Consider the following 20,168-nt stretch of genomic DNA (forward strand, 5'->3'; position numbering starts at 1 on the left):
TTCTTATATGTCACTCAAGGGATATTTTATCACTATGCCCTCACCTTTTCCCACTTTCTGGATACAGAGAGTAAAATATGGAACTCGAGAACTATTATGCTTTCCACTTTCCTTCTCTCTAACCTCATGATGAGGTACAAATTTGCATTGTTGCTATTCATGTTAAACAAGTCTGTTCCATTTCAGTTGTCAGGAATATTCTCACTTACCCAGCATGGTCAGCAGCAATCAGGCAATTGGTGATGATGTGAAAGTTTATTAGAACATGAAGAGAAGAGTTACCTACAAGCAATTCTGGAGCATGAGTCACCAGGAGCCAAATGCCTCCTAGGCAGAAATTCGTTGAATAGCATGCATTTATTATATGTTAGCTAACAGAAAGTTAAGTGTGTGAACTCAAACTTCCTATTAGACCCTCCCCAGCATGCGGGCCACCCACCAATTACAAGGCATGATGACACGACAGATGACCCGTCCTCCTTGGTAGCAATACGGATATGGGTAGTAACCTAGCAATGGTTCACAGACTCGGCGGCAGTAGCGATTGCCTCTACGACAGTAAATGCAACAATATCCTCTCTCATCCAGCATGGGGTCAAATTCTATTCCATTTTCAGTCTGAAAGAACAAGAAGACAATGTTGGAAGGGAAAGTTCACTAGAAAGAACACCACCAGAGGAAGACTACACTCCTTTATGAGTGGGGTGGCTGAGGAGAAATGAAGTGGCTTAGCCAGATCATGGAGATTTGATAATAGATAGGATAGTTTTGAGTGAGAGATTCCAAGTTCCTTAAGCATTTGTTTGTTGAAACCATGATCATTTTTTCCTAGTGATTGTCATCGTCGTAAAGGTAGTAAGTTTGGCAAGAGTCCATTGTTTCATCTGTAAAAACAATAACTTGAATATACTCACATAGTCATTTATTGGAAGGTCTTCCTCACTTGCTTGTCTGGTGTGACGAGTCTTCTCCACCTTTACTTGAGGGACCACCCACTGCTCATTTTGTTCTATCCCTTTTTTTTCATTCGTAGGAAAATGAAGATCTTCACCATCCTCTTCAAAATCTTGTAATTCAGAAACTAAGATAATAAATACAAATGTGTGATGCAACTGCTTTGTAAATATTTCTGAAGAAAGTATTTGGGATACTGAGAGCTAGGGTGCAGAGATTTTTTTTTTTTTTTTACCGTGTTCTGACAGATAATTTAGGCATACATGCATCACTTTTCCAAATTCCTTCAATTGATATTTGAAGGGATATTTTCTAAAAGAAGCCCCACTATTCCCAAGTACACAAACCTTTTGCTTGTTTGACATCAAACATTTATAATGTTGCCTAATAAATATACTAAATTAAAGATGCCTAATAAATATACTAAATTAAAGATTGAGAAGAAGGAATAAGGAATATCTATTTCCCACAATGATTTTTTTGTGCATAAGTGCTCAAAATATTTCTTGGTTGCTTGATTTGATTTGCCATCTGTTCTTCTATTTCTTCCCTTCTCTTTCTTGTATAATTTTTTTATCTTTCTATTTCAAAATCTTAGATTTATGGAAGAATTACAAAGATAGTACCAAATTCTCATATATACTTCAGTTTCTTCTAAAGATATCTTACACAATCATGGTAAAATGATTAAAACTAAGCAGTTAGCATTGGTAAAATAAAACTAAACTATAGACTTTATTCAGATTTCATCAGTCTTTCTACTAATGCTCTTCTTGTTTGCAGTCCTTAGTCCAGGATATCTCCTTCTCCCCCCTCCCCCAATCTCTAAGGTATATGAATACAGGCATGCATTGGTGGGAATGCTCTTTGTTGAATAATATAGTAATCTAGTCTGTTCAGAATGGGAGAGGCCAATGTTTATGTAAGTTGTACAGAAAAGGATGTTTAGGAACCTTTGCAGACACTGGGCTGATGACAAGTTGAAGGCTGGAATTTTCTAGTCAAAAACTCTAGCCCTCAATTACTTTTATAATGATACCTAAAATAAGTACAAAGAAATTTGTACTATAGCTACTGTCTTAGCTTTTGGGGAGAATGACATCATTTGACCTAGAGAATCTTTTTTGAGCTATCAGAGTATTACTTTAGCTCTTGTTTGTTTGTTTTGTTTTGTTTTGTTTTGTTGGGTCCGGTCGTGGGGCCTGAACTCTGAACTCTGGGCCTGGGCGCTGTCCCTCAGCTCTTCAGCTCAAGGCTAGCGCTCTACCACTTGAGCCACAGCGCCACTTCCGGCTTTTTTTACTTTTTGCTTATGTGGTGCTGAGGAATCGAACCCAGGGCCTCAGGCATGCAAGGCAAGCGCTCTACCACTGAACCACCTTCCCAGCCCCAGCTCTTGTTTCTTCTGTTGTTGAGCTGGACCCATGTTGAGCAATAGTCTAGTATCCTTACTCCAATGAATACAATTGTGCATAGAAAGGTTCACTTTTTGCTATCACTAGTCACATTAGAATGGTGTTACCTTTACTGAGATATTTTAAAAGCCTGTCAGCAATCATTTATCTGATTTATAACTTGGCTGGGAAAAATTCTCTCCTCACTGGTAGTCATCATACAGTCTTATCCAAGAAGGCATAAGCTGTTCATCTGTTTTCATTGAAATGTGGTCTTTCATAACTGGAAACATTAGCCTGTCTTCAACTTCCACCTCCCTTCCAGGGTCTTCCTGTGCGGCTCAGGCTGGCCTGAATTTGCTACATACCCCTGGTTGGTCTTCCTGTCTGTGCCCCTTGAGTGCTGAGCCACCATGCCCAGCCTGGTACTGTCCTGGGATAGAAGGAAAATGAGATAGAGTATCATACCTGCTATTAGAGTGGGATTGATCCAATACATGGTCACATTATCACAAATCTCCAGTATTTTGGAATTTTTAAGGAAATCTCTGTTTTCAATAGGCTTTTCTGCTGGGACCCAAATCACTGACTGTTCAAAGAAAGTTGTAGTAATTTCTTCATTCTGAAAGAAGAAAGGAGATTAAAGTTGGGTTGGTAGAGAAATGAATGAATTGATTAAGGCGTTATGGGATATTGGAAAACAATGCGTTTTGAATCTGAATAGTAATTCCAATCCCCCCACCCCAATGCTGCCAAACTATCTTGTGTTTTGCATACTCTAGACACCCTTGGAGAAAATAAAAACAGATTCTTCCCTCCTGGTTGTAACAGTAAGGCTGCTACTGAATGATAGCATTCTCTCATCATTTTACTTAAGGATTTCCATCATTTTCTGGGCACCTCTGGGGCATAAACATTTTAATTTGACCTCTGGAACCCTGAGTGATTTACATTTATTTTCTCTTTTCAGTGGGTATTGTGAGTACCTTCCTTGTTTTAGCTGAGATCTGATCTATAACTTTAAAAAAATTGTATAATCAAAATGGTGAAATTCTTTAAATAGCAACTGAACCCCATATTTTAGTTTTACAAGAAATTTGTCTGTTACTGGTAACTCACTATACTACAAATTTGTCTTATGTTTCGAACTTATGGCTTTACTGGACTTATTATTTTATTTCTTTCATTCTAGTTTTATCTCAGAGATTTTTTTTAACTTTATAGAGCCTTGTTAATATTATTAAAAATGGTAGTTCCTCTTCTGTTTTTAGTACTGGGAGCAGTTGTCTTGTGTATCTAGCTCTTCCTTACTTGTTATTAAGGCTTCAACACTTCTCTCTCACTTTTTTTTGTCGGTCATGGGGCTTGAACTCTGAGCCTGGGCACTGTCCTTAGGCTCTTCAGCTCAAGGCGAGAGCTCTACCAGTTGAGCCACAGCGCCACTTTGATTTTTCTGGTGGTTTTATTGGAGCTGAGTCTCGTGGACTTTCCTGCCCGGGCTGGCTTTGAACCGCGATCCTCAGATCTCGGCCTCCTGGGTAGCTAAGATTACAGGTGTAAGCCACCAGTGTCTGGCCATTGCTCTCTCACTCTTTTTAAAAATGATCATGTAAAATGATGTTTATTGAAATGAAAAAAACTGAGAGAAAATGAGGGAAGACATGACACTGTTCAAAAAGAAATGTACTCACCACCTGACTTATGCAACTGTAATCCCTTTGTACATTACCTTTACAAAAACAATAAAATGAAAAAGTTAAAAAATATAAACAGCAACCTGGGTGGGCATCCATGGCCTGTAATCCTAGCTACTCAGGAAGCTGAGATGTGAGTATCGTGCTTCAAAGCCAGCAGGGACAGGAAAAGTCCGTGAGACTCTTATCTCAAATAAAGCACCAGAAAACCAGAAGTGGTGCTGTGGCTTAAGTGGTAGAGTGCTCGCCTTGAGCTGAAAAGCTGAGGGACAGAGCCCAGGCCTAGAATTATAAACAAAAAAATAAGCCAAGATTTTACACACTTATGTAACACCAATACTTAATTCTATAACTTAAGGATATTGTTCTGCTGTTAATATTTGCAAAAAAACTGGATCAAGGGATGGGAATGTGGCGCAGTGGTAGAGTGCTTGCCTAGCATTCATGAAACCATGGGTTCGATTCCTCACTACCACATAATCAGAAAAGGCCAGAAGTAATGCTGTGGCTCAAGTGGTAGAGCTCTAGCCTTGAGCACAGAGAGGCTCAGGGACAGTACCTAGACCCTGAGTTCAAGCCCCAGGACCAGAAAAAAGAGAAAAAAAACTGGATTAAATAAAATGCTTCTTTTATCAACATGTTAATTTAGTCAAGTTTTTGACAACTTCAAAAATGAGTCCTAATCAAATCAAAGTTCCTGTTTGCCAAGGTCATTTAAGCAGCTGTAATGCTAATTGTTGCTATCTCCCCTGTATATTTAATGTATCTCTATTTCCTAAGTATATATGCATTCTAGGATATAATATCACTGTACCAAGCAGAATCCCTTTACAAAGTTTATGTCTATGTGTTCCTAATTGTATTAAGAAAAATAATCATAGTAATACTGTCAACTTATTACCCTGAAATATTGCATACCATGGATATAACTAGACTTTTCTGTTCACTGCTAAATTGTCTCAAGATGACAACTTTGGTTATTCTAAAACTTTTTATTGATGATTTGATCTTTATCTGGTACGCTCACTCTTAATAAAGCTTTTTATATCTTTTGTTTCTTTTTAGCTTAATCATTCCAGTATTTTTATTTATTCTCTGAAACATTTCTTTGTGTAATCTCTCCCTCCCCCCCGCAACTTTGAAGTCTATGCTCTTTTGTCCTTGAGTCTGTAAGACCTTGGAATGTATTGAAAAGGATATTAAATGATGTTGATATGCTGACTAGCTTTGTTAGCAAAATAAGGGCTATTTATATACCTGCTCTGCATGTTTAACATGCACATGCCATAGATACAGTGGTGAAGGGAATGCAGAATAAGAGGGATTTTGTTTTCAGGACTGTAAATTTGTCCCATAAAAAATCTTTAGTATGAAATGCTATTTTCTTGAATGTACAGTAATTCTACTGGCACATGATGAATATATGTGTTATTTAAAGATTCAGAAAAAATAACAGAAGAATAAATTATGGATAAAATGAGGTATTATAGGCCTTTGTTTCCATTTCATGCAGGAAAAGAAGTCTTCTTACTTTGGGTTGTCATTGATAACTGGCTGTACTCAAATGCTTACTTTATTTTCTGTAAAACTCAACATTCAATATTGCATATATTGACTTTTAATACTATTGATGGTCCTTTCATCTTACTGGTACCCTCTTATAGTCATTGCCATTTCCTGGAAGTTGATGTGTTTCCCAGAAGCATCTAATTTGGTCTTATGTACAACAAACAAAACAAAGTAACACAGTCTCTCATTATGAAGGATTTTAGAAGCAAAGCATCAGCTTTATGGATGTTTTCTTCTTTTCCATGGAAATTCTAGGAACAGAGTCTGTAACTCCTCTGGCCATAAGGAGATCACCAGCATGAAAGATTAATGTGGGAAGCAGAGACGGCTGAGACTTGGGTATGGAAAAGGAAAAAGTGTTCCCTACCACCAACTCCCAAAAAAACGAAAAGAAGAGAGAAAAGGAAAACATCAATGTGTAGGTGAGAAGTCATAGAAAAGTAAAAAAGAACAGGGGAGAAAGAAGAGAAAGCAGTTTTCCCCCCATTTTTTTTAATTGTGAAAATATTGTACAGAGGGGTTACAATTACATGGGCAAGATAATGAGTACATTTCTTATCAAGCATTGTAGCCTCCTCCTTTGTTTACCCTTCCCATCCCATCCTCCACCACCCCCCTACCCAACCCTCCTCCTCTCCCACCAAAGTTGTAAAGTTCATTTTTGACATAACGACTTGTACGCCTCATTGTTGCAATGGGTACACCTGTATCCCTAGTTAAACGTTTTGTTTTTTCCCTTCCCCTCCACAAATTATACCAACATCAAATACAGTGAAAGCAGGGGTTATACTGTGGGGGAGAGACATACAAAGCAACAAAGAAATCATCTTATAAATGTGTTAGAAACAATCGCATGAAAGAAAAAAACATTTGAATACATATCTTAGGGTTCATTTCCCTAACATCACCTTAACTGACCTTTTCTGCTTGTCTCAGACATATACTAGTTATTGCAAATAAGGGAAACCATGGGACCTATGTTTCTTTGTGCTTGGCTTACTTCACTTAATATTTTTTCCAAGTCGAGAAAGCAGTTTTTAATGGTGCATAGAGAGGTTACTGCTGCCACAATCCCATTTTAGATTTGCCAGTTAAACACAAAACCAAGCCAAACCAAACACCTTTTTCATTTTTATATTGTCACAGTCAGGGTATACTTTCACATATTGCCTTAGCTGAGGCCTCCCCCTTTCCTCTCACTGACATTTGTAATTATAACAGAATGACTGAGAAAACCAAGAGATACAAGGAATATCATGATGGCTGTATTTTGAGCAGTGATGGTACATCTCCTATGGCTTTTAGGGGTCATTTAGTGATTGAATCCTAGGTGACCTCACCCCAGTCTAGCACTGTTTCTAGACAATTGATACCACAGCAAAGGTGTTCTTCCCTTTGCTTTTGCTTTTCCTAATAAGGAATAGTTTGAATTATTCCCATTAGCAGCCTAGTATAAAATGGTAATGTGGCAAAACTGAAATCCTTAAAACAAGTGAATGAAAAATCATATAAGAACCTTAGGAGAATTTTCAGACTTACTTTTTTGAGTTGTTTCTCTTGAGCAAGATGCTTTCGTTTCTCTGACTCATACTTCTTACTAGAAAACTTTTGGCTAGGAGTTGATGTGCATAATGGGGTGGGTATCCATGCACAAAAATTCTAGTGTTGCACCTTAAAATAGGAACTTTAGTTCTTTGAAAAGCCTTGAGGTCAAGACCCCAGTCTACACAATACCACTCTTTAGCCATGTGATATTGGTTAAGGCTCATTTTAGTTCTGAGTCTCAGTATAGGTATCTAAAATGAGGATAATAATGGTGTCTATTTATAGGACTATTGGCAAATCAAATGTGAGTAAAACATTTAGTACAATGTTGGACACATAGCCCCCAGTACAGGATGCATTTACTAGTAGTATTGTTATTCTAACATACCTCATCTATTTCCTCTTCTGGTTCAGAAAATTCAGGAATCACTTTAATTTGAGTCTTGATAAAGCATTTTTGAAGGCCTACAAAGTAGATGCCAGTATATCCCTATAAAACAGACAAAAAATAATAAAATGTCCTGAAGTACCCACAGTTAATGAGTTCCATGATCTGTCAGGGTCCCAGAATAGCAAACGTTGAACTCAAAGGAAAATCTTTATCTTATAAATGAAGTAGAGGTTAAAGACTTTTTTTTATCTTTTCTTTCTTTCTTTTCTTTCTTTTTTTTTTTTTTTGCTGTTCCTGGGCTCGAATTCAGTGCTGTCCTTGAGCTTTTTTGCTCGAGGCTAGTACTTTATCACTTGAGCCACATCTCCACTTTTGGGGTTTTTTTTGGTGAAGATAAAACTCACATGGACTTTCCTATACAGGCTGGCTTCAAATTGTGATACTCAGATCTCATCCTCCTGAGTAGCTGGTACTACAGGCATGAACCACCAGTACCTATCTTAAAGACTTCAACTTGACTCAGTTGCTCAAATATTTTAAATAGAAAGTATTAAGGGAAAACACCCAACTTACATTTTTTTTTTGGGTCCGGTTGTGGGGCCTGAACTCTGGGCCTGAGAGCTGTCCCTCAGCTCTTCAGCTCAAGGCTAGTGCTCTACCACTTGAGCCAGAGCGCCACTTCTGGCTTTTTTCTTTTTTTGCTTATGTGGTGCTGAGGAATCGAACCCAGGGCCTCGAGCATGCAAGGCAAGTGCTCTACCATTGAGCCACCTTCCCAGCCCCCATCTTACATTTTTAAAGTCATGTACTTCCAATGTTTCATCAGTACCATTTCCACTTCTGAATATTTCAGTTCTGGTCATGGGATCAATTTCCATGTAAATTTTCTTTTTCTCTCCATTGCTGTAGAAAGTGTGCTCCATGTCATAGGTCTGGGAGGACAGAGGAAAAGAAACTCTGAGCTAGTCAGTTCTTTCATAAAATGTTTTAATTGGGTAATAGCTGGGACATATTCTCTTTTGAGTGCCTTTGTAGTGAGGTGCCATCTCAGCAGCTTGCCATTGGGAATTCTCTGAAATTTGAGATTAAAGGAAGGTGCTTTTTGGCACTGAGACTGATATGGGGATCCCTTCTGAGCCAGTATTTTGTATTGAAGCCAAGTTGCTGAGCTAATTATTAAGAATTCCACCAGTTTTCTTGGCAGCCCTGACTAAATAGCAAATGGTATTCTGTAAACCAGTCTGTAAAGTAGTTTCCCTTTGTGTTAAGCTGCTTCTTTAAGCTACAGCTTCCCTGTTCTAAGTGCTCTATTATGACCCCCTTCCCCTTTCTGTCCTTGAAATTCACTAGGACTGAGAGATTCAAACACATTTAGAAAGGCTAGACATTACTTACTATCTCTCCACATCTATCTAGTAGTACTGGTCTTTGCTTTTTTATTTTTTCAATATTAGGTATGAGTATTATCCTAGTAGACAATTCTTTTTTTTGGGGGGGGGTCTGGGTGGGGGCCTGAAGTCTGGGCCTGGACGCTGTCCCTCAGCTCTTCAGCTCAAGGCTACCGCTCTTCCACTTGAGCCACAGCGCCATTTTTGGCTTTTTTCTTTTTGCTTATGTGGTGCTGAGGAATCGAACCCAGGGCCTCAGGCATGCAAGGCAAGTGCTCTACCACTGGAGCCACCTTCCCAACCCTAGACAATTCTTCTGAGATGAATAGGACCAGTTCCATGAACTATTTCCACTTAGGAGTAAGAACACAACCTAAATAACTTGGCACATATGTTAATTAGAAGCAAATAACAACCCTAAAAAAATTTGCTACGTATCACAAACCTGAAATCTGTCTTCTATCTCTTATTAGGTGGCCTTTGATTATCAAATTTTTTCATACTGTTGGATGCTGGTAGTTCACACCTGTAATCCTAGTTACTAGGGAGGCTGAGATCTGAGGATCACGGTTCAAAGCCAGTCCAAGAAGGAAAGTTTGTGAAATTCTTATCTCCAATAAACTACCAGAAAACTGAAAGTAGTGCTGTGGTAGAGCCCTAGCCTTGAGCTGAAAAGCTGAGGGACAACCCTTAGGCCCAGAGTTCAAGCCCCATGACCAACAAAATAATTTTTTTTCATATATATTTGTCCTTATGAGAAAGTAAGTTGTCTGCTGAACCAGTGTTGCTTTCTAATGGTACAGGCTCCTGTTGTGGTAGCTTTGTAGAGTTCACACTGGGTTATGTGTGCTTATTTTTTAGTCTCTGCTGATGTCTGCGAAAGCATGTTAGTTTAACCTGGTCAAATTTTCTCCAACTTAAGTAGAAAAACCAGTTGGAAGGGTTTATAGAAACAAGTGTTGCTTTACTTCAAGTGTGAGAAGCTTAGAGTAGCTGCTGAGTAGAAAAACAGGCAAAGTCATTTACCTCTTTGTAACTCTACAGTGCCTTAGGCATGGGTGGCAGCTAAGTGAATACATATTCCCACAATGACACATTCTTATTTTACTAAAGAAAGACTTTGGACACTGGCAAGGTCTTTGAAGAGATCATGAGAAAAACAGTATTTAAACACCTCTGGCTACTGCAGAGTTAACTCTGAAACTCTGGCCTGCTTTGTGACAAGTAGCCAATTCCTTTAGGATTCTTATTTGCCTCAGCTTAAAATATATATCCCCAGCCCCAGCTCTGCAGCCAGCTGAAGAAGAGAAACTTCTACTTCTGGAAACAAATTGAACTCTCAGTGTCTGACCTAAGCAGAGGACTGAGACATCTTACTTTAGATCCAGTCTTGTCAGGTCTCCCAATAGGGGGCAGTTTCCTTAGAAAATATTATCCTTATCTGAGACAAATGTTGACACCACTAGGCATTGGGGGGTAGGCTGAGGTATTTGTTTCATCTGTCTCACTACCGATGGATTATTTCATGGAAAAATTAGATTACAGACTAGGGGATGTTGGACTGTTGCCTACTTGGGAGAAAGAGAAAATGCAGGCTGTACTTTCAATCATTGGTAGAAGACTATGGAAGCATACTGGTGACATTTAAATTTTCAGTGCAATTCTGTGGAATGAGTTTTCCTGCACTGTTGGCAATGCACTTTCCTTGGACACCTTGCTAGATGAAAATTATTGGAAACTGCCAAGCTCAGCAGATCTTGATTATTTTCAACATTCCTGCAGCTTGTTTTCTTGGATGAGGGAGAATGGGTTCATCCTGATTGTATATATTAACCAGCTTGTTGGTTTTATTTAACAACGATAACTTACTAAACTGAGTGAGCTGGCAATGACTCCATTTGTGTGAATCCTTGCTAGGAGGCAAGAATGGGAGCTCTATACTCACCCAGATGGAATTCTACCATCAAAAGTATCCTTTCCAAATAGACTGTCTTTTGTCTAGGAAGATGATGCCAGTGGCTCACTTTGGACTATGTGGGGGGGGGGGGGAGGGTTAAGCAAATCCAGATATAGCATGTGGCTCAGGTCCCTGTGGGTACATTGCTTGGGTAATGGCTGTGAAAGCTTCACTGGCCCATATGAAGTCTGAGCTCATACCATTGGCATCAGCACCACTTTATTCTTGAATAAGCTCCCTGGCTCAGGGGTTGGGATTCCTTTTGGAGATGAAGGAATAAATGGTTCTGTCCTCCCCAGGAACAAACTAAAGCAGAGACAGGATGGCTGGTCTGAGATAGGTGTGAGTGGGTGGCAAGCATATCTCAGACTCGGCTCCCGAGCTCAGCTTTATTCCAGGAAGGCCATATCAAGGACAACTGATGACAAGGGGTACTCCTCCATGAATGCGCACACGATGAAAAGTTAAAGTTTGATACTTTCCCTTTTCTGGTGGTTTTTTTTTTTTCATGCCCTGTTCACTCTATACCTCACAACCTTTTTCCATGCTGTCCCTTTCTCCGGCTGTCCCTTTGTCTCCTGTCTACACATCCAGGAATCTCATAGTGCTTCGGGGACCTTAGAAGAAGAAATCAATTTGACACCTGATTTCACATTTAGATATTAGTAACAGATATTTGTCTGTTAAATTGAGTACAGTTGAGTGCTGTTGGCTCATGCTTGTAATCCTAGCTATTCAAGAGGCTAAGATCTGAGGACTGTGGTTGGAAGCCAGCTGGGGCAAGAAAGTCCATGAGACCCTTATCTCGAATTACTTCCAGAAGAAGCCAGAAGTGGAGCTGTGGATCGAATGGGAGAGCACTAGCTTTGAGCAAGAAGGAAATTAGGGACAGTACCCAGCTCCAGGACTGGCAAAATAATTTGAGTACAATAGTTCGCTCAGAGGAATGAAGTACTAATGGAGGATTTTATGCATCATGGTACTAGGAACAGAAGATATTTGGGGACAATGACTTCTTGTCAGCACAGCCCAAATGGACTCTTACTGTATCCACACATAAGGCTGTCTCTAAGGGTAAGGGTCAGAAAGTTGGAATGGGATAAAGAACCCAATGGAGTGGAATATGAATCAGATGTGAAATGAGACAGATGTGTGGTTAGATGAAGGCAATGTACAAGGAACCCACACTGACAAAATACTGAGAAGACATAAACACATTTCTCTTCCTTGTCCAGAAATTCTGTTTTCAGTCCAGTCAGATCCTTTACTCAATCAAGCCAATGAGCCCTAGCCATTCCCCTTTCATAGTTTGCTGAGTCTCTGTAACAGTCTCTGAGATCAGAAAAGAAAGGTTTTTCTAAAGAGTGAAGCTGACTCACCCCAGTGTGATGGATGTATTTGGGGAGTGACTAGCTTTAGCCTGTCCTGACAGGATTTGACTTGTTTGTTTTTTGAAGCCTGTGATTAATCTAGATGCTCTTCTCTCCACATTCCTCCTTTAATGTCTATTTAAGAGATACATTCTCCAAAGGTGAAATACATGCTCAGAATAGCTGGCTAACAGCTGTTAGACTGGAAGGAAGGGAAGGGAAGCCACCATGCTATATTATTATCCACCTAGCTTGTGGGAATTAAAGGATCACTGGGTATTTCTTTACCACACAGAGGAGACAGTTGTTTCTTATGCAAAATTGAACTTCTGCATCTTCAATTACAAGTTCTCAGTCCTAAAAAATTTGCATAAGCAGCCAGACATTCCTCTTCTTTAAACAAGAAAAAGTCATTTATTTCATCTACAGACTTGAGCAAGCTAGGAAGTTTTCCCTTACCCACAGTCCCCACCCTTGATTTTTTTTCCATTCTTTTTTGAGTATATTAATTGTACAAAGGGGTTTCTTTGGAGGGTATTTCCATACAATGCAACCATAAAGGTTAAGAATAAATCTTACATGCAGCTGAAAAATAATGGAAAGAATTCTCATAGCAGTACTAGTCCTAACCTTAGCTCTGCCACTTAAAAGTTATGTGACTTTTGGCAAGTCAGTACATGCCTCAGAGGACAGAGTTCGTACCTTGTCCCTCATCCCTTTCTAGATGCAGTGTTGGATAGAGGAAAAATTGGTTGTGCTCAGATTTGAGGTAACAGCTATTAGGATGATCACTGGATTGCAAACATCTGTTAATCACCTGGGCTACCTCTCCTATGGCTCATATCTATTCTTACTCTCTCAGGATAACTTTCTTTGAAGACTCAAGCTCTAATTTTGCATGGCACATAAGATGATGAGGAAATGCTATCTGAGGAGACTGATGGTGTAGGAATGTGCCCACCACAGCTATAGCACGGTTTCAGGTAATTGTTAGGAACTGCCCCGAGTAGACTAGAGGAAGAGCTCACCCGGTGAGAATTGTACAAGGTTAGATTTGGATCTTGCAATGCTTTAAGGGGAAAAGCAAATGAAGAGATGTCTTCTTTTCTAAAATGCTTATGTGGCACCATCTGGTGCAGCTCAAGTTCTCCTACTTAAGAGATTCCAGCTACATCTCCAACTTTTTCCTTCAGGCAATATCACCCAGCAGCTTGTGTATGAAAGCCCAGGGAAGCTAGGGAGGAAAGTAATCTCCCATGTGTGCTTAGAGAATGTGAAGAAAGTTGTCTTGGGTTAATGCTAGGATTGACAACATAGGCCAAAAAAAAAAAAAAAGCTGGACTCAGACTTAAAAAAATAGTACCTCTTTTGAGCATACAATTTTCCACCTAGAATCATAATGGGTTTGAATTCTGGGTGACACTTGTTTAGTGGACATCTGCAATTGAGATTGGAGTGGTGAAGTCAGAATGCTTGTGTATCTTCACTGCTTCTCATTCCCATACTCACGTATGTAGATTTTGAAGGAATACATTAAGGAATCTGTTGATTACTTTATAGACATGGCAGCTTCCAAATAGCCCTAAGGTCACCAAGCAGTTATGACATGTGGCAAGAAGGACACTATTTCATTTATTTAATTTCTTTTTTTTTTTTGGGTCCGGTTGTGGGTCCTGAACTCTGGGCCTGGGCGCTGTCCCTCAGCTCTTCAGCTCAAGGCTAGCACTCTACCACTTGAGCCACAGCGCCACTTCCGGCTTTTTTCTTTTTGTTTTGCTTATGTGGTGCTGAGGAATCGAACCCAGGGCCTCGAGCATGCAAGGCAAGCGCTCTACCACTGAGCCACCTTCCCAGCCCCATTTATTTAATTTCTTATGCTGTCATTCTTTTTTTTTTTAATGTAGAATTTTTTAAAAAAATTATTGTCAAGGTGATGTACAGAGGGATTACAGTTACATAACTAAGGTAGTGATTACATTTCTTATCTAACTTGATACCCCCTCCCTCATTTTTATCCCTCTTTCTCTCCCACAACCCCCTCAAGTTGTACAGATCATTTCCAACAAATTGTCTTGTGATTATTGCTGTTGCATAGGTTCCCCTTTTGTCCTTTGTCTCACCATTTTGTTGTTCCCCTTCCCTTTTCTAGTTCAGATAAATGTATATACAATACCCAGGGTACCAAAATTGAATACAGTGACAACAGGGGATACACCATAGAGGTTTTTAAAGGACTAGAGGAATGGGATACAAAATATGTGCTATGGCCTATAAACTGTTTAAGGGCTGGAATTTTTCTGATTTTTTTTCCATGTTGCATTGATTAACTGAAGAGTTGGCTTCTAATTGTTTCAAGTTAAATGTGGAATATAGTCTTAAGCAGGGATATTTGTCCAGTGAATCTGTTTCAAGGATTCCAGGGCAGGAGAGTGTCAATGTGGTGTTCGCTCAGACTCTCTGAGACTGAATAAAAAGCTCTGTACAGAGTCACATGGAACTTTCTATCACTCTGATCAAGTGGCTCCTGTGTGTGACTCTGTCTCAGAGGTGCTAGGGCCTGATAAAGAAGTATAGCAGCCCACTTAGAGACAATTCCCCTTCCTTCCTTCCTTTTCCCTGCCTTTCTCCCTCTTTCTCCCCTTTTCTTCTCTTTTTCCTCCTTTCTTTTCCTCCTTCCCCTCTCCTCATCTCCCCTCCTTCTTCTTCCTCTTCTTTCCCTCCCTCCCTCCTCCCTCTTCCCTCCCTCTCTCTCTCTCCCTTCCTTCCTTCCTTCCTTCCTTCCTTCCTTCCTTCCTTCCTTCCTTCCTTCTTTCTTTTTCTTTCTCTTTCTTTCTTTCTTTCTTTCTTTCTTTCTTTCTTTCTTTCTTTCTTTCTTTCTTTCTTTCTTTCTTTCTTTCTTTCTTTCTCTCTCTCTCTCTCTCTCTCTCTCTCTCTCTCTCTCTCTCTCTCTCTCTCTTCTTTCTTTCTTTCTTCTTCCATATATGTGTGAGCATGTTTAAGGTATGTAATGATTTCTACATAGCTTATTTTCCCTTTGGGATCAAGAATCTTGATCTTTTGTACACAGCAAGGTAAGAGAGAAGGGGGAGAGTCACTTGCATAGCTTACTAGTTAATACCAGATGTAAAATGTTAAATAAACATTTTATTATAAACAGATGTTAAAAAAGACAAAATAAAAGGAGGCATATTTGGGAGCTGGAGGAGTAAGCACTAAGAGATTAGAGGAAGCCCCAGAAAAACAACTATATCACTGTGCTATAACATTAATAGTTTATCTATCTGTTAAGGTCCCCTTAGTCCTTACTCACAAGTTCCATAGGCTAGTAAAATCCAGAAGAGCCTGAATTTTACTCTGCTAATTTTTTTTTTGGCTAGGTCATACTTTTAAGGGGAGAGTGTTGTTTGTGTAAAATGCCAGTATGCTTTTCTTTGCAATTTTTTTTCAAGACTAATCTGACTACTTTTCTCTTCCCAGGATTCCTGTCTTTCAGAGGAAGACTTATTTGTAGACTAGGCCATTGGAAACATGAATGATCCTTGTGTGATATTTGAATGGTTGTAGATAGAGTAACACATCTGCATCTCCACCTGATCTCCTAATTCACAAAGGATCCAGCCTGATCTTGTGGTGCAAGCCAGGTCTTATGCATCAAAGAGAATAAATCACATTACCTCCTTGAATGGAAAGCAAGTAAACTTTGTTGTAGAAAACCTTGCCTTAGGAGGCACCCTTGTAGGTGTCTTTTATCTGAAAGCTTTATAATTTTTTGTTCATTTCTGAGGAGTCTTTGGCTTAAAATTACAGCATAAGATTCAAAGCTTTAAACAACACATTTAATTTTTGATAAACTCTTTTCAGTAGCCATTTTCTATGCATACAAAACAGTATGCACTGTTTTGTTTGTCTTCAGGAATTCCAGAATCACTCTTTTAGTTTATTCAAAAAATAAGTGAAATGAAAAACATAAATAGTGTAAAGCCAAAGGAAACCATGAAACTAGCTAAGAATATGGGAAAATCCCTGCCTCATCATTGATAGCTGCACCAAGGCAAATACCACCACAAGTTTAGGAAAAAAAAATCACCTCAACACTTCCAAAATTGCATTTGTAGTACTATTCAGTTTAGCAAAGAGAAAAAGGCTACCTAGATATACCTACCATATCCAGTTAAATGCATTATATTTATGGCGAATAAAAGGATTGTGGTCCTCTAACTTATATATAGTTTTTAAGAGAATTCAGATTCAGTTTGGGGCAAGAGAATTAGCTAAGTGGTACCAGTATTATATTGGAATGTGTTTTGGCATTCTTATTCTTTTGCTATTTCTTTTTTGATCTTGACTCCTTTGCATACCCTGTTAACCGTACTTCCCTAGAAAGATGTCTGAATAGTATGTTAAGAAGTGGGCGTGGGGTCAGGAGTCATAGAGGCTAACTGTAGGAATTGGATGATGCCTGAAATCATTTCTGGAACACAATATAAAAAAGCAAACAAATGAGGTAAGCTGTTTTGCTCTCTATTCTGCCTACACTTAATAAGTATCCTTTGAGACTAAATGGGAGTGTGGCATCAGGTGAAGAATCCCAGTGTAGCTATGCCTTTTCTGTTTTCTTATGGATACTTGGCCAATTTATTTTCTTGTTCTTTTCTCCCCATCAATTCTTATATTCTCTCTCTGCTCTTATTACTCCTTTGGCTCCTAAAGGTTCATGTCAAGCCATTTTCTTTCTTGTCTTATCCTCCCTCTTGAATTTGTCTTTTCTTTCCTACATCTGTTACCAAATAAAAATGGACATCTTATGACAACAAATTAACAGTATCAGAGGTGGCAACAACAACAGCCACCCACACACAGACAGAAAAGTATGGCAATGGCATCTTCACACAGTAAAATTTGTGTATTTGTTAATTTTCTTTCAAATGAAAATTGTTAGCAGGAAAGAACTGTGGTTTTATTTGGGAAACACTTTATCCATTGCAGGTGAATTTGAGAATAACAATAACACTAAATCATACTAATACAAACTACAATGGCCACCCAGGCTTCACAAAATGGCCCCAATATTAGAAGTTTTCTGACATATCTGTCATTAATGACTTGGTCTTTCTCACTTTCTGCCTTGTGGCATTACTATTTCAGTGGGATAGTGATGATTTTGACTGGCAAGGAGCTGAAAAGCATGAGTTCTAAAAATCATAAATCAACATGAACACAGGTATGAGAACTACTTCTAAAAAGGAGGCGTTGCTTGTCCTTACAGAAGATGCATTGTCAGAAACATAATCCCTGAAAATCCTTTGTTGTTATTTCTGGTGGTTTCTCCTTATGTAGTAGTCTAATTACTTTTCCATAAGTTTCTGCCCAGATAATTGAAAGAAAGATACAAGTATTTTTTATACAGTGGAAAATTTGCTTCTAGAAGGAGATTTAAGTCCTTAAATCCAAGTATTATAAAAGAATGGGTAAATCTACAGCTTATCATTCCTAACCAAAATACAGAAGACAATTTTTCCCTTACCAAAAAAAAAGGCAAATAAAAGATAGTAAAACCTTGATTCAGTTTTTATACTACCATAAATAAAACAAAAAAGGAATTAATCTTTTTCATTTTCAGGTTAATTTACATGTCAAACACTAGTTAAATTCAATCAAACAAACAAAAACATTAAGAGTGTTGGACATTTACTTACTTTCTTTGGTGCCTCCGGCCAGAAGTGTTTACTCCCCCAAAATAGGACAATTAGAGTTAGGGCCAGTATAGCAAGCATCAGTCCACAAATCTTAAGTGCTTTACATATCTTCTTAGATTTAAAAGCTTCTGCCTATGCAAAGAAAAGAGAGAATGAAACAATATACAGTAATCCTCAAAATAGCAAGTCATAATTCAAAGTCTCATTTCACTTTCCAATATTCATACTGCAATATGATAAATCTATGAAACCATGCTTCTGCTCAAAAAGGAAAAAGTATGAATCAACTTACATTTAAAATGTGACAGTCCTCACAGTTCTCTGGAGGATTCTTTGCCATGGTGTTTCAACACACAGTACTCTTTCCCTGCTTCGAGAGCACTGAGAGACCACTGCTGAGGTGGAGTTGCAAATGAGTCGGCTAACAGATGTCAGAGGAGAAGCTGAATTTATATGGCTCAAATATGTCATACCAGAGCCTGAGGGAGCCCAGGGGGCTCTTGTGCTACAATTTGTTACATAGATATACCCATATATGTATATAACTTCTGTGCACAGAATTCCATCCAGAATGGCAAAGACAGAAGGTTATAATGAAAACTATTGTCCTGGGGGTTGGGTTGGATGAAGATCAAGCCTAGGACACATTGAAATGATTTTTCACTATGAACTTAAAATATCAGTGACAATACATGCTGCACACTCCAGAAATAAGCAAACAAAACCAAAGGGAATGCAGTTCTAATCTCAATTCCATTTGATTCAGCAAATATTTATTGCAGAACCTTTACACGTCAGATACTGTGTTTGGTGTTGTAGATTAAAGAAATGAATAAGATACTGCTTCTTCACTAAGCAAAAGCATATTGAGGACTGAGAGCAACATGTATGCACCAATTATAATTAGGACAGGATATAATGAGTACTAATTATGAACTCTCTCTTCATCCAAGTATTTGCCTCTCTTGGATTTTCTTCCTGAGTTGGTTCTTTAATGAAATATTTATTATATGTCTGTTTTGATCATTATCTTAATTTTACACACACTTGTTAGATGATATCCACTTTTACAGTTAAAATATCGCTTACATAGCAGTGTTATTCAAATCTGCATCTGGAACTCAGTTCTGTCTTCATTTCAAAGGCATTTGAACATCTTCACTTGAATATACCTCAGCCATCTCAAATTCAACATGTTTCCTATAGAACTCTTTTCTTATTAACACTTCTTTCTCACAACTCAACTTCCCTTCCCATATTTTCTTGATCTTCCCTAACAAAGTACCACAGACTAGATTAAGTTGCCAAAATGTATAATTCTCTTTACAAAATAAATTTATATTCTTACAACTTTGGAGGCTAGCAGTCCAAGATCAATAAGGTATCCATATTAGCTTTTCCTGAAGCCTCTCTGTCTGGCAGGTGGCCATGTTCATGTTCACATGGTGCTTTTCTTCTGTGTGTATCTGGGTTTCAATCTTTTTTTATAAGGAGAGTAGTCCTGTATGGGGTCATCAATATGACTATATTTTATTTTAATTATCTCTTTCATAGCTGCATTAAAAATATAGTCAAATTTTGAAGCACTGGGACTTAGGACTTCAACATAGGAATTTTGAGGAGACACAGTCAGCTGTCAAATCAGAAACTTGAGATTTGTCTTAAAATTCCTCTCTTTTCCACATTCATTATACCCATTTGCTTTTATTCATTCTAAATTCGTACATTTTCCCCACTGTTTGCCAATTCTATGCTCATTGATAAACTTAGTGTAGGTTTACAATGACAAATACTATTCTTGTACATTTCTCCCAGACTGCTACCTTAGGCTCCAGAACCATGAGTCTATTAACTTGCTAAGTATTTCCACTTAGAGTTATCAAATACTACACGTTTTGAAATGAATTGATGATACCCCACTCCAAACATAGTCTTCCTTCTGCATTACCTCTTTCAGCAAATGACAGCATAGTCTCTTAGAAGAGAAACCTCCAAATAATCCTTGATTTGTTCCCCTTTTTGTTCATTCCCATGCTTTGTAAATTCGTAAGTGAAATCAATTCTACCTCTGAATTGTGTCCACAATACTACTACTGTCCCCATCCTCAATATTCGTCGCCTCAGTTGAGCATCTATAATCACATTTATGGTTGTGATAGAATTCTGTTTCCTTGCCTCCAATCCATTGCCTTCTAGGTGTGCTTTCTAAC

The 20,168-nt window shown here is 38.5% G+C and overlaps 1 protein-coding gene across 1 annotated transcript; it reads right to left on the reverse strand.

Annotated features, from left to right (window-relative positions):
• Positions 1 to 240: 240 nt before the first annotated feature.
• Positions 241 to 18,496, reverse strand: Tnmd (tenomodulin). Its single transcript, XM_042683056.1, has 7 exons — positions 18,251 to 18,496; positions 17,959 to 18,090; positions 8,339 to 8,479; positions 7,545 to 7,646; positions 2,817 to 2,970; positions 915 to 1,081; positions 241 to 618 (listed from the first exon to the last, which is right to left on the reverse strand). Exons 1-7 carry the CDS (start codon positions 18,296 to 18,298, stop codon positions 409 to 411), a joined length of 954 nt encoding a protein of 317 aa, XP_042538990.1. The 5' UTR covers positions 18,299 to 18,496; the 3' UTR covers positions 241 to 408.
• Between the last annotated feature and the right edge of the window lie 1,672 nt (positions 18,497 to 20,168).

Source organism: Dipodomys spectabilis, unplaced genomic scaffold (genome assembly GCF_019054845.1).
Source record: "Dipodomys spectabilis isolate Male_0828 unplaced genomic scaffold, ASM1905484v1 ptg000077l, whole genome shotgun sequence".
Classification (NCBI taxonomy): domain Eukaryota; kingdom Metazoa; phylum Chordata; class Mammalia; order Rodentia; family Heteromyidae; genus Dipodomys; species Dipodomys spectabilis.

Bases quoted from the DNA above. Each gene is read 5' to 3' on its own strand.
- Tnmd (XM_042683056.1), bottom strand. From the start codon at position 18,298: ATGGCAAAGAATCCTCCAGAGAACTGTGAGGACTGTCACATTTTAAAT. The intron at 18,091-18,250 runs GTAAGTTGATTC...TTCTTTGCATAG, and splicing joins AGGACTGTCACATTTTAAAT to GCAGAAGCTTTTAAATCTAA. The intron at 2,971-7,544 runs GTATGTTAGAAT...TTCTTCTTTCAG, and splicing joins CAGAAGAGGAAATAGATGAG to AATGAAGAAATTACTACAAC.